Here is a 15,440-nt window from a genome sequence, read left to right as displayed (position 1 = left end):
AGGCTAACAGAAAAACAATGAGGTCCTTTATGGGCTGGGGCTTAGTGTCTGGGAAATGAAGACTAGTTGTGTTGATTAGGAAGAAATGGGCTGGGTGGTGGTGGTGGTTGGGGGGAGGGTGATAGTGTGTGTGTGTGTGTGTGTGTGTGTGTGCTTACAGTGGGGACCATCTGTAGAGCTACGCTGATGACCAACGTTCACATCAGAGTGCTCGGGCTGCAACGCATCTGTAAGTGTGTGTTTACGACAAATGAGACGGTGTAGCTCCAGATAACAGCAATCTGTGTGTGTGTGTGTGTACTTTTTTTTGTGGAACTGTACTTGGGAGTGTTTTGGCAGTAGGTTACGGGAGTGTGTACTTGTACGAGTGGTGACTGTGTGTGTGTGTGTGTGTGCGCACGCACAAGAGGAGGGTGGGAGGGGGGGGGGGTGTGTGTGCTGGTTGGTGTTCGACAAGCTGCTGCACATTTTCCCAGGTCCAGCCCACGCCTATGCAGACACACCAGCCAGATATTTCAGAAACTCACAGTGAGAGAGTGTGAGAGTGAGAGAGAGAGAGATAGAGAGAAAGAGAGAGTAAGAGAGAGATAGAGAAAGAGAGAGAGAGAGAGAGAGAGATGCAAGCATAATTGAGGGGGCTGCATCCGGACAGTACCAAATCAACAAACCTCTGTGCGGTGGGCACGTCCTCCTCCACACGCTCATAACACACTCCGAGCAAACATCATTTCACACCGCAGAGCAGAGTGTGCCCTGTGTAGTTACTGTGCTATTCTAGACACACACACACACAATAACCCACTCGGCCACGGATAATCAAGAGTCTTATAATTTATTGCAGTTTGCACACAATTTTTTAGAAATTTTTTTTTTTCCATTTCATTTCACCAACAGCACACCAAAAAAAGTACAAAACTAAACAGCTTCAGAATTTACTTCCCTTGAGAGAAAGAGAGAGAGAAAAAAATAAAAGAGAATAAAAACATACTATGATTGTCAAAGCTAAAAGTCTAACTCCATAAACAAGACAACGCTGACCAACCCCAAACAGCGGAGCAGGGAAGACAACGAGAGTCCTGACTCGATGCCGTCAGTTCTCTCTCTCTCTCTTTTTTTAAATCCAGCCAGTGATTGTCCTCCCCCACCTTCACATATCATCCCCCTCTTCAGGTCCCCATCTTCCCAGACTCCCTTAAGTGTAGACTGTGACACCTGCATTTCACCAACTTCCTGTTTATGTTTGTTTATCTGTTTGTGTTTGTTTGTTTGTTTGTTTGTTTCTCTCTACTCCCAAACAGCAGATACATTTTTATAGATTTCAAGTAACCTAAAACATTGAAATATAATGGAGATGTTTAAGCACGCCATTTCACAGCTTGACTCTCTTCCTTAATAAAGGTGAAATAAAATTATAAATACATATTCAAATAAAAAAAAGTGACATTTTTTTCAATAATTTCCAGTTACAACCTTATAAACAGCAAAACGAGAGATGGAGGGGCGTCTGGTTACAGTAGCATTAAGGCGGTCAAGTACAACAGTAGAAGCCAGAGGAAATATAAAACTAAAAAAAAAGAAAATGAAAAAAAAAAACAGAATGACCCACAAATGAGATATTTTTTTCCCATACTTCTTTTTATGTGAGTGCAACAAGGGGGAAAAGGTACAACTGTGCAAAACACGAACGTCAGCACACACGCCGCTCAGCCACACACACACACACACACACACACACACACACACACACACACACACACACACACACACTCTCCTCACCAGCTGAGGCGGTCACACTGTGTGTGTGTGTGAATCTCAGGGTCAGAGTAGACAGCCAGTCCCCAGGCCACACACATAAAACATAAACACACACACACACACAAACGAACACATCCCTCCCTAGGAACTAATTGTCTTTGAACTAAACACGTCCTTATTACCATTAATATCTTGATAGGTGCATTTGTACATTTTTAAATAAGCCTCCTCAGGGTCAAGGAGCGACAAATCTTACACCCGTAATTTAATTTAATTTAATTTAGACTTACAGCTCTTCAAAAAGAGCATATAGTAATCTCTGTCTGCAGCACAATGGAATTCTTTTTTCCGACATGCGTAATCAGCATTAATGACGTCCACTCTTGGTGGAGTAAAAGAAAGCAGGGCAGAGTGCTACAGTACACTCACACAGAATTAGCGCTTCCCTCTGCAGAGTGCCGGTCATTTCATTAAGCCTAAGAAGGTGCATCTGAGTATGCCAAATAAATTCATCCTATCAGGAATACAGATTTGATCATTAAAACACACACACATATACACAAACGTGCGCGCGCGCACACACACACACACACGCACGCACGCACGCACGCACGCACGCACGAACGCACGAGTGTGAGAGATGTAACGGTAATGATCAGTTCAAAGTTTCATTTAAGTCTATCGCCAGGTGTCCTCGTTAAACTGGCGATGTAGTCCCATAGGCCGTGACATGCACAGAGCAAGTGCCAATCAAGAAAACAAACAAACACACAAACAAACACACACACACACATATTTGGGACCTGCTGTTTCAGTTGGGTGGGCAGCAGTAGCCTCACACACACACACACAATACACACACACCACAGCAGCAGGTAAGGTGGGTGGGCGGCTTTCAACCCAGTGTGTGAACGAGGACACCTTAACAGACCACTCTCTCTCCACACACACACACACACACACACACACACACACAAACACACACAGAAAAATGCACGCACACACAGGCACCCCTTGGAGGGACTGGCTCAGTCTACACTGATTTCTACCGCTGATGAGAAGCTTCCACTCCTTTACCTTTTTTCATTCTTTCTTTGCTTTCTTTCTTTCTTTCTTTTTCTTCCAGTTATCTCTCTCTCTCTCTCTCTCTCTCTTCTGTAAAACACATACACGCAGAAACCTAACTTCAGTGCATTTAGACCACCAATTCACAGCCCAGCAGAGTGTCTCTACATCCCTAATCTGGGAGAAGAGAAGCTAAATCAAAACAAATTATAAAATAAACTACTTAGGACAAAAAAAATGATTAAATTACACTTTTCAAATGCCAAACAAAAAATAAAACAAACAAACAAAAACATGAGATAAATTAAATTCATGCAACTTCCATAGCGGTAATAGTAATATGATTTAAAAAATCAAAAAGAATGGATCCAATGAGCAATTGACTTCTGCCCATGTACAGTGTTCAGCAAATACAGAAATTCACATTGGATTTTTTTTAATGTTTTTTTGTATTTTTTTTCTTAAATATACAGGTTGGACTTCATGCAACAACAGATCCTGGTTTCCGAAAGAATTTCTGAAAAACACAACAGACAGTGTTGTGTGTGTATGTGTATGTGTGTGTGTGTGTGTGTGTGTGTGTACCCCCTTACACTTCATCTCTGGTTTAACAAGGGGGCTTTAAGGACTGCAGCGGAAAGGGAGCAAAAACACAGACGTGTTACTTGTGAAAAGATAGTCCTCTGTTTGTTTACAAAAATGCTTCCGTTGATATGAAAAAGGAAACTGTACATTGCATGAGTGCCACATTATATGCCATCAGTCAAGTTTCCCAACCACGAAACAAATGTACAGGAGTGTTCGGAACACCAGCAAGTAGCTCCCCGCGTTCAATTTCTTCACATAGGTTTTTTTTTCTTCTCGTCAACACACACACATACATACACACACACACACACACACACGCACACACACAACCAGATCAGAGATTTTGCAAATGTAAGTTTAGTAGTGCACTAAAGATATCACCCCACTCTCCTGTCGATGAGAAAAATGTGTGTACAGGTATATTACTCGTCATCACAGTACCCGTTTAGTGTATCTGAAATCTGAGCTCGCCACCACTTCAGTGTGTCACCTGAAAAATTCGTCATGAAAATGGTTACGGCAGACGACCCTTTTGCGGAGTGTATAGAATTATGTTTTTGTTTTTGTTTGTGTGTATTTACACATTTCGGAAAGTAAAAACTGAAGGAGTGTGTCATCGACGTATAACGGGCAACTGTCCGTGTGTTTTTGTACAAAACAAACATAGGAAAAAAAAAGAACTAATCAGTAGTAACATTTCATGTGTTATTAAAGTGCAATTCAACAAGAGTTTTGCAAAGAACACAAAAGAAACATGACTGATTCAAATACCCCCCCTCCCTCCTACCCCAAGCCTTTACATGCCCTTACCTCTCTTCAGAACAAATGCCATTTCCCCCTGTTACCCCAAGCCCTTTATACCTTCTCTTCAGAACAAATGCCATTTCAAATGTTTTAGCTTTATAACTTAAAAAGCAGTTCTGTTCATTTCTGTTTTTACACAAACACACACATGTATTTGAGTGTGTGTGTGTGTGTGTGTGTGTGTGTGTGTGTGTGTGTGTGTTGTTTGTTTCGCCTGCCTCATTTCCAAAGTTCCTGTGAGCTGTCCTCCAGGGCCCAGTCCCTGACGGCAGGCAGATTGAGCGCCTCGCTCTTGACCGAGAGCGAGTTGACTAGTTCGCAGTGGAACTTGCGGATGTGCCGGTAGAGGTCCCCGGACTGCGTGAAGCGGCGCTCGCACCACTTGCAGGCGCAGGGCTTCGCCGCTGTGCACCAGGCGTGGCTGGCTCAGGTTATGCGGTACTGGAAGCTCTTGCCGCAGGTGGTGCAGGTGTAGGGCTTCTCGCCGGAGTGCGTGCGCTCGTGCCGCTTGAGCGTGTACATGCACGAGAAGGTCTTGCCGCAGATGGAGCAGGTGGGCACGTTGACGTCGCCGGCTGGCTTGGCGCGGACGCCCTCCTGCTCGCGGAAGTGCGTGCTCAGGTGGATCTGCAGGATGTGCGGGCTGGGGAACACCTTGTTGCAGAGCGGGCACATGAAGATCTGGGGGTGTGGGCCGCCCAGCATGTTGGACACGTACGGGAGGAGGGCGCCGCCGCTATTGCCCGGGCTCGGAGGCTGGCGTCCGGTGCCCAGGCTCTTCGCCTCGCCCCCGGCATGTCCTCGCCGCTGCCGGGCTTCGCCGCGGGTCCAGGTCAGCGGGAGTGCGGCCTCGCGCAACGCCGACAGGTGCGCCTCGAGTCCGAAGCGCCGCTGGGCCGCGGAGAGCACCGCCCCTACCGTGCCGTGGTTGGGGTTGCCGTTGCCGCCCGGTAGGAGGAGAGAGGGCGGCCGAGGACGTCCGCTCCTTGACCCGTTCTCCATGTCGTAGTCGTTGGTCACCATGTCCTCATCGTCCGAGCCCGTGTCCTTCTCGAGCTTCACCTGCACGAGTCCGCCCTGCACCAGACTGTCCGGCGTCCCTCCTCCCCCGCCGCCGACACCCAACAGGAACGGCAGGCTGGGCACTACCTCCCCGGGGCCTCCGCCCAGCCCCGACTTGACCGACAGGTCCAGCACGCAGTCGGCGTCCGACGAGACCCTCCGCGAGGCGACTGACCGCCGCGACAGCGAGCCCGTGGAGCTGCTGGGGCTCCCGGCCGGCGACTTTCTGCTGTCGGCCGGCCGCTTCCTCCCCGATGTGGCTCCCACTCCCTCGCCCTCCCCGGGGCTGCTGGCGACCGCTGGCGTGGCCGTGCGCTCCGACGAGGTCAGCCGCATCCACATGCCCGCCGCTGCCGCCAGCGTCGCGCTTCACGTCCGCCTCGTCGTCGTCGCTGGCCAGCAGCAGGTCGGCCGTCGCCGGCCGGCCCGTGCTGCCATCCCGAAGTTTTCGCCCTTGTCGAGCAGCTGGACCGGGCGCCGCCAGCGTCGCCGCTTTGGTGCTGTCCGCCTCGGCTGTGGCCTTCTTCTGCTTCAGCCGCTTCTTGCACACCTTGACGATGTCGTACATGTGCAGGTAGCTGGCGGCGGCCAGCACGTCCTCCACGGGCAGCGTCTTGAAGTGCAGCTTGCCCTCGTACATGAACTCCAGCAGCTGGGCAAAGGCCGGCGGGGTCACGATGTCGCTGTTCAGGTGCACCACGTCTCGCTTGTCCAGCTGGTCCTTGTAGAAGAGGTGGAAGTACATGCTGCAGGACGCCAGCACGGCTCGGTGGGCCCGGAACTGCGACTCGCCCACGAGCACCGTGGAGTCGCACAGGAAGCCCTGGTGTCGCTGCTCCCTCAGACACTGGAGGAGATGCCTGCTGTGGTCAGGGAACTCCATGCTGTCTTCATAACCTGCACACACACACACACACACACACACACACACACACAAGGAAAAAACAACACGCGTTAGAGGGGTCTGACCAGAGAAAGGACGGACGGAGAGGGACAGAGAGATGAGGGAGACGGGGAGATCAAAAGGAAGGATGGAATGGAGAGTAAGGAGGAAGGAAGGAAGAAACAGAGAGATGGACAAAATGTGAGTGAGAGAGAAAAGACAGAAGTCAGAATGAACACATGTGCCATTTGGTTTTCTAGAGAACTTCTACATCTGCTGTCTGTCCCGATCTCCTGGGTACACACACACTGGCTATACACACGTTCTGTCCCGATCTCCTGGGTACGCACACACTGGCTATACACACGTTCTGTCCCGATCTCCTGGGTACGCACACACTGGCTATACACACGTTCTGTCCCGATCTCCTGGGTACGCACACACTGGCTATACACACGTTCTCGGTCTTCACCAGTTACATCTCTGTTCTTGGCTGCTAGCACAAAAATCCTCCAACCGCAAACATTTAACATAAAAAAGTGAGAGAAAAGAAAAACACTAAAATATTCACATACTTTTTAGCATCCATATCAACGGTGCTAATAAGTATGTGCATTAACAGAGTATTAACGGATCACTTTCAACAACATTTATTGTCCGTGTTTTTTTTTATTTAATATTAAAATTTAAATTACACAACTTAAAATAAAATAACCTCAACTGATTTGCATTTGGTTCATTAATAGAGACCTACACACTGCGTACATGTGTGTGTGTATGTGTGTGTGAGAGATTTACACTTCTCCACCCTTACAGATGCCTTACTAATGTGTATTATTCCATAAACACAAACACAGTCACTCTCACCCTCACTCACACACACACACACACACACTCGTGAGCTCTATCCTCTCGCTGGTTATTTTTACCCACTGTTTCTTAGGCGTGGCTTAGCGGTGTGAATCATGCCTGTTGGTGTGTGGTGTTGCTGTTGCAAGGCGCGGCGTTTAGGTAACAGGCTTTGAGGCACACAGACTGCCCACGCGAGCGCCTGCGTCCATGGAGCATACGTGGCCGTCCGTCCTGAAGCTGGAGCCGGGCCCACAGATTAACACCGCCTGCCTGGCCAACCTGTTCTTTAAGGTGAGCCCCATGTGTCGCACGGCCAATAAAGCATCACACACACACACACGTACGCTTCCAGTGCACAATCACTGGAATTGTACATTTACAACTCCAACAGCAAATTCCTGTTATGAATTCCAAACGCAATATCCAGTTAAAATTGTAAAACGCAATATCCAGTTATACATTCCAAAATATATTTTATTTTATTTTATGTTTGTTTTTTAAAAATCAATTTAATTTAATTAATTTGTGAATTTCTGCTTTTACAATGCCGTTTTCAGACTGAAATAAAACATGTCCACCTGTTACATGTGAGAGGAGAGTCCCGCCTGGTGTGAGGGAATAAAACGCGCCTGCCTAATATTTACTGCTGCACCCAGATGAACTCTTTTCAAATCTCCTCTTTTCAGAATGACTGTGAGACTAACCCGCCTCTACAATCCACTCCCCTGCCCCCAAACACACACACACACACACGACCCCCATCTCAACCACAGTTCAGATTTTCCTTAATGAGGGAGTTTACGAGGGGTTCAGGCGGGCGGGTGGGCGAGGGGGGGTATGTCCAGCAACCCCCCCCCCCTCAAAAAAAGCCCCCATCCCTCCTCTCTTATAGGGTCCCCCTGCCCCAGCCAGCTACCCCCAGCTAACTGAACACCCCCCCAACCTCCTCTCTAACCATACACACACATTCAACCCTATTACATATTACACACACACACCTTCCCTCCCCAACTTCAAGACGGACAGATACTCCTCACACCCAATCACTGACCCCCCACTGCCACCACCTCCACCAGGAGGACCAGCTCCTCCACAGCAGATTGACCATACAATCACTCTAAGTGCCCTGTAGTCTACATCAATCCTAATCCCCAGGATGGCTAAAAATAAGGCGGTCAGCTCGGCTCGCAAGGTAGCCGGCCGCGATCAAATTAGGCGGCTGCCCGCCTTGCCTTGCCTTGCCTTGCCTTGCCTTGCCTTGCCTGAGAGGAGCTGTGCAGGGAGAGGGGGAGAGAGAGAGAGGGGAGGAGGGCTGGGCCCGGGAAGGAAGCTTACAAACATCTGATCCAGCTGACCGGCCGGGGCCATATGGCAGCTGCTGCCCAGATAAAGAGATTAAGACTAGGAGGGGTGCGATTACAGCTGTCTAGCCAATTCAGCCTGCTCCAATCTGCAAGTTCTAAATTAGTCACCAACAGGACAGAAAAACCACAAGCAAAGACACAACGCAAAGAGGGGCTAAGAAGAGCAAGATGAAAAAGACATAGTGCCTGATAGTGACAGAGGAGGCTCTCGAGGTTTTGCGATATAGCTTTTTACTTGTGCCCCACACACACACACACACACACACACACACACACACACACAAACAGTTGTTCAAAACATTTAGGATTTGTTTTTCCATGCCACTTAAAGGCACTTGTAGAATATGCTATATATTTAAACATGTCCTTTGTGTGTAATTTAGACTTTAAAAAATATCAAATTAATTTGGCTAATTGCAATCAATGAAAAAAAAAATCTAAAACATCATACGTTTGTCATTTTACTTAATTAAAAAAAGCACACATACTGAGCCAGGCGAAATATATTCAACATATATTCAAGAACACCATAAAAAGATAACCCAAAAAAAAACAAGGTCTGCCTCCAAACAGCCTCCTAACCTCAGTCCAACTCATCCAGACGCGTCCGACAACTTCCAACACCTCTACGTGCACCCACACGCAGCCCAGCACAAACTAAACAAAAAAAAACTAAACAAAAAGGAATTTGTCTTTAGCTCTCCAGGCTGCCTGCCTCCCCATCCATGCTTCTCCTGAACCGGCAGCTCACCATCGCCACTACCGACAACTCCCTCGCCACAACAACAACAACAACTGCTCCTCCGTACCTCCGTTCATCAGTCAACCAGAGTCCCAAGCAGCGCTTCCCCATCCAGACGCACACCCACCCGCCGCAACTCGGTAGCCCAGCAGCGGCTTCTAGATCACGGATCAGCGCTCCCACACTCCCCCCTTCCTTCTCTTACTCCTACTCAGCTCACTGTTAACAAACAAGCCCCTGTGCTGCTCCCGGAACTCATCGTAAAGCAGCTCCATACGGATATATATTTATAAATATATATATACATATACACACACTTACACAAGCCTACTTACATACATACATACATATACATACGTACAAACACACACACAGCGTACCTGCAGTATACATGAACTTGTTTCAGTCCAGTGTGACAGTGAAGCAGGCTGTAGGCAACTCCTTTGCAATGAGGGAGTGAACTGAGAGAAGGAACGATTGAGGGAGAGAGAGAGAGAGAGAGAGATCAGGAAGAGGAGGTGGAGGAGGAGGGAGAGAGAGAGAGAGAGAGAGAGAGAGAGAAAAAAAAAAAACTCAAACTGTGAGGGACAGATGCAGAGTAGAGGAGATGTTGGAGAGGAATGAGATGGCTCCTCCTGCACGCGGCTCTACACACACACACACACACACACACACACACACACACACTCCCAGTCTGTGCGTTAGAATAAAAGACTGGGGGGTGGGGGGGGGGAGATGGCAGTCTGTCAGCTGCTCTGACATCATGTTCAGATGGAAATGCTACCTCCAGCTGTGTACCTCTTAGTGCCATATGCTGCTTCTCTACACTCTTGCCACCAGCCTCTCCTCTATACAACTTTGCTTCTCTTTCTGCCCCTTTTAAAAAAGACAAAAAAACAGAGGTGGAGAGAAAGAAAGAGGGGAAGAGAGAGAGAGAGAGAGAAAAAAAAGACAGGAATAAAAAAAGTAAAGAGAGGGGGAAATGTAGTGAAGTGCTTCTCCTGTGTAAAACTGGCCAATTCCCCCATCACACACACACACATACACACACACACACACACACACACACTGTCCTCTAATCTCACAGCAATTGAGAACTTTGGAAAATAGGTCTGTGAAAACCGACACTTTTTTCTAACCTAGTTTCCTGTACAGAGAATTTAAATACCCTCAAGTTTTTTTCCCTCCAGTCTCCACCTTGCACACACATATCTCTCTACCCCTCACGCGCTCTCCCCCTCTCCTCCTTCCAGTTACCATAAACAAAGACGCACACAGCACATTTGCAACTGACAGACCAACGCAGCTGATATTGTTTTCGACTTCTTTCTGGTTCGGTGACTGCACCATTACCGTCATTAATTTTACCAAGCCGCTTGGACAACTGACAGAGAGGGAGAAAACTGAAGTAGCCTAGGCTGCGATGTGTATAGTAGACCACACGACAGACAATAGCGACAGCAGACTATTAACTTCAGTAATTACTGCGACTTGCACTGACTTGTAGGAAATATATGTATGTCTTGTATGATTAAAAGGTCTTTATAAGGCCCACTCTTGATATAAAAATAAAAACAAATATTATAAAACAACAGCAAAAAAAAAAACGCTGTGGATTTTTACACGTGTTTGAACTAGGCTACAAACAGGTCTCTAACAAGAACTTGGCATCCAAGAACTGTGTTGGATGTTAGCAAGACAGATGTAAGAGGCAGTGGGAGAGGTAGTGGGTCAGTTTGATCAGTCTACACGACAGATGTAAAGACATATAGGCAGATCCTGGATGTATTTGACATGTCACACTAACGCAAGGGTAGTGAAATCAATCCTCATCCGTTAACGGGTCATCAATAAATATGAAATATAAACTTCCGCCTGGGCAACAAGGTCCCCAAGCTATCCACAAGTTCCTATTTTGCACTTACATGAATTACACATAATTACCTGTTTTAAGATTTTAAATCTCGTTTAGGCTACACTCTAACTACTAAGAGGATCGTTTTGACAGATGTAGATGATAGTGCAAATGCGATTATTTCAGTTCTGATTGTTGCATGCGCCCATCTAATTCTGTAGGCTACAGATATGCGAAATATAAACTTATGTCCAAACACAATCCAAGTAGGCTAGAAGCATAAGGTACCAATACACTAGGTGGCTAATGTTACTTCTGTAAAACTTCAACAGACTAATCCTATCTGTCTATTTATTCCGTTAGACATCTATCTTTCCGGCTCTCCTTCGGGTAAAACACGCGCAAGGAGCTGATCCCAAGCTACGAGATGGACATGGTCGTCAGAAATACACAACCAAACATTCACAACATACACGGCAACCTCCGCACACACTGACCCCTCTCATTCGGGAAAAGCTAGCTCACGGCTAACAAAATAAAAGTAACCACTGAACCTGCCGTATTACAATTCTTGCGGCAGGCCCAGATGCTTCGTCTTAACACACTACACCTCGATCTCCGAGGAGCTAACATAGCAACTATTTCATGTGCAAAGACAACAGTCGCTCGAAAAGGATCGTTACTTTTCTCTACCCCCCCTAACAAGCCAGGCTTGCCTTCTTTCATCCGCTCAAAACAGGCAACGATATTAAAGGGACTTACAGACAGCGAGATCCGATATGTTCCTGTTTCCTCCTTCAGATCCTTCTCGGTTGAAAAATAACTAGATTGACTTTCAGCAGCTTTCCATAACAACCTGCAGTAGCAGGAAAGACGGGGCAAGCGAGCGAGCGAGCGGAGAGCGAAGAGCTGCGGCAGCCAGATGTTTCCGAGCTGTTGCTACTCAACTCTCCTGCTAAAAGGAAGCGACTGACTGGCAGCGCAGAAGCCAATGGTAGTGACGATAAGAAAGGCGAAAGCAAATTGGAAGCAACCTCTGAGGGGGGAAGAGGGAGGGATGTCGCTTCTCGGTGTAGGTTGACACCAGGCAACAGTGAGAAGGCAGAAAAAAGGCCAAGCGAACTGGTTCCTCGAACAGACTGGCGCAGAGCACGGAGCAAGAGAGAATGAGGGAGACAGCGCAATGTTACGTGGGTACTGTAGTCACAGGGGTCGACCAACGAAGAACAGGTGCATTATTCCACTTCCCACTCCGCTCCTCCGACTTGCCTAGCCGGAGTCAAAGCGACGAACTGCCCTTGTAGCCTCGCCTACCCAGGACACCTGGAGAAATAATTTAGAGGACGTTGACAAGAATGGGGGCGCGACTTTTAGGGTATAATTAATGGATCATAAAGTTTTAATTATATTAATAAGCTAATTTAGGCTAATCAATTTGTGTTATTGTGACTATGCAAATTCATGAACAGGCCAATTGATTTGTTGACTATAATCATCTTGAATTTCTCAATATAGGCCTACAAAATAACATTTAAAGGAAATAAAATCCGCTCGGGTTTATAGAATCGTCATCGCCAAATAAAGAAGTTAGCCTGTGTTCGTTATTTTTCTCCACATTAGGTTGCTTAATAGCCAACTTCACAACAACATTTAGTCTATCCCATAGCCTAAGATTAGGCTACATTCGCTAAATTAGGCGACTACGGGTGTTTTCCCCTCACAGTTATAGGCTAAACTCCTGCGTCGCATGTTGGTCAATGCATTTGCATAAATTGCTAATATTTTAAAACAGTTCTGCCTACAATTGTAAATTAAAGCATTGTGATAATTGTAACATGACTGATACATTACTTGAAACTGAATTTAAACAACTAAATAGACCTACAACAACTAAATAACTCAATAATAGCCTACTGAAGTCATTTTCCCCAATATTATTTATTTTAAAAACTAATTTGACATGAATAGGCTATATTGAAAATACCATCTGTGGTGCAGACTACATATATGACCCGGATTTCCATGTCAGAGTATAGACCTATTGTTAAATAGCCTATGTAAGCAGTGATAATTGGCCAATAGCAATTATGGCTATTTCAGACAGAATTAATTATATAAAGTAAAAATCTCATAGGTAGCTTGCAGTCATTTTTAACCAGTTAATTTATGGACGGCTGGTGCGAAGCTGGGGGTGACACTGCCCCTACAGATGCGCTATTCAGCTCACAAAGTTGGGAATTCGGGGACACGATCACGTGTTGCTGGTTGTCCAGAGAGGCATACAGCCTAGCCTATCCCGCCCAGAACGTGAACGCTCCCACATTCTTCATTTGTCCCAGTAAACTAATTGGCGTCACTAATACATAAGAAAACAAACCGCGGCCTTACCGGATCTGGGATCTTAACTGAATGGCATTATGATTTAATGCAAAGAATGACCTCATTACGAAAATGTGGCAAATGAGGGGTTTTCAATTAGCCTATTGTTTGTAAAGCATCCTCGGTATTATTGTCGGTGGAGCTCAGTGTAAAGCCAGTATGTGAGAGGCTATCAAGTGGCCAGTGATCATTGACGTATAGGTCTGATTTTGGACACAATTTAATATTTGTTCCTATTAATTTGTGATTAGCTTGTTGTTGATTCAAATTCACCTTTTATATTGCACACAAGTGATAGTTTGACAGATATTAACAACTGCTTGTGAGAGCAGGTAAGAACCCTGCAACATGCGTCATGTGTGTGTGTGTGTGTAGCCTATGTGTGCGCGCACGCGTGCTTGCCTGGGCTACTTCAGTCTGCATGGTGGTGTGTGCATACGTCTGTTTTGATGTTTCTGATTAGCATAACCCTTTTTTAGACAGTTTTCTGCCTCTGTACCACCACAACCGTCCGGTTTTGATCCCAAATGTTTTTGGAGATGACAGTTACTTGAGTGCGGCTGTGCCGTCAGCAGCACAGGCTGCCTGATGCTTGAAATTATATTTACTGCAATTCCCTCCATCTGTTCAGGCCCCAGTCAAAGCCGGGAAGAATTTAAGTCGCCTCTTGGAAGAGTGAAGGACTTGCAGAGGTCATTCATTGCTCTTGCAGAATGGAAATCTCAGGCATAATAGCGGTAATGTTGCCAGAGACCAATTTGTCACTTTAAGTAGACTGTTCGGATATCTCATAGCTACAATTAAACGATGAGAAAGATTGTCCACAACAATTAACATGTTGGCTTATAATTTAGGTTAGGTAGCCGACACACTCACGATGAGCACAACATATTTAGGCATATAATGTTGCATTCTGGTTGTGACAGAAATAGTCATCCCTGTAAAAAAAAAAAAAAAACCTTTGTAGGCCACGTGTGGTTTTTGCCCTTACACGAAACCAAATATTTGAAAAAGGCACTTCTGACGAAGCCAGCAATTCCACATGACTGTCTTGAATAGCCATCCTGTGTTGAATCACGACATCACAAAATGAAAAAAAAAAAACATCGTAATTAAAAGATGGGCATGTTGCTTTTTATTAATCATTTTATATTTTTTAAATAAAATTTTAGGCTGCACCTTAACTTGCCATACAATGAGTGATTCCTATGTAGGTGTGGGCTACCTTGATGCAGAGGTCGGCGCTCTGAGTGCGCAGCGCGGAGCGTGTTAGATTCGCACGGTGGGAAACCCTGGCGTGGCCTTCCGCATTCCTTCCTCTTGATGTCACTGTGGAATCCATGTTCAAGCGAGGCGAAGGCACGGCAGTGCACACAGACGGAGGAAACTGGATCCATTGAAATCAGCGCGCCTTGCCCAATGCCCTCCCTCACGCCGGTTTCCAGCAAAGTTTCCAGGCGTGTGCTAACATAGGCCTACTGTACGTGAGCCAGGGGAAATGACACGCTGTTCTGGAGCGTTTTAGAGGGCATACATGGTTAGCCTATTTATATTCAGAACGACATTATACAGAACATGTAAAAGTAGAACATGATTATTCATTAAAATTGTGCTGATGAATGATTCTAGTTGAAGGCTAGCTAAAAAAAAGAAGAATATTTTAAATGATATTTCATTATGTCATATAACTATCAAACATATGTTTAAACTCATATGATATAATGAAGTAAGAGGTGAAAAAAATAATATGTGTCAAAAGGCTTACCACTTTTCTATCTTAAGCATCCTTATTATTTTTTTTTAACATTAATAGAGGGGCAGGGCAGTGTGATTGTATAAGTACCACCACCAGGCCATGTCTGGTCAGTGAGATGTCATGCATTTGTACCTGCACACCAAAAAGCATTGAGGTCAAGTCTGTCAATTCACTCAAGAGTCAAGAAAAAATCTGTAAAGTTACCACCACAAACCAGTAGAGCCTTTATGTTTCTGTGTGTAAGACGGAAAGGTTTACAGGCTGTAAGATCAGTTGTATTTGGGGAGTCAATACTGTCCACCAGGGGCGCATTTCCAAATTGTGTGTGTGTGTGT

At 46.0% G+C, this 15,440-nt stretch overlaps 1 protein-coding gene across 1 annotated transcript; it reads right to left on the bottom strand.

Annotated features, from left to right (window-relative positions):
• Positions 1-4,263: 4,263 nt before the first annotated feature.
• Positions 4,264-14,999, bottom strand: zbtb18 (zinc finger and BTB domain containing 18). The gene is given in 4 exon segments (XM_048270021.1): positions 4,264-5,634; positions 5,636-6,171; positions 9,496-9,576; positions 11,733-14,999. Coding segments are annotated over 3 exon segments (1,752 nt in total). The 5' UTR covers positions 9,509-9,576; positions 11,733-14,999; the 3' UTR covers positions 4,264-4,431.
• Between the last annotated feature and the right edge of the window lie 441 nt (positions 15,000-15,440).

This window comes from Alosa alosa, chromosome 18 (genome assembly GCF_017589495.1).
Source record: "Alosa alosa isolate M-15738 ecotype Scorff River chromosome 18, AALO_Geno_1.1, whole genome shotgun sequence".
Lineage (NCBI taxonomy): Eukaryota > Metazoa > Chordata > Actinopteri > Clupeiformes > Clupeidae > Alosa > Alosa alosa.
Note: the sequence above shows the minus strand (reverse complement) of the source record. Positions and strands in the feature narration are given on the sequence as shown.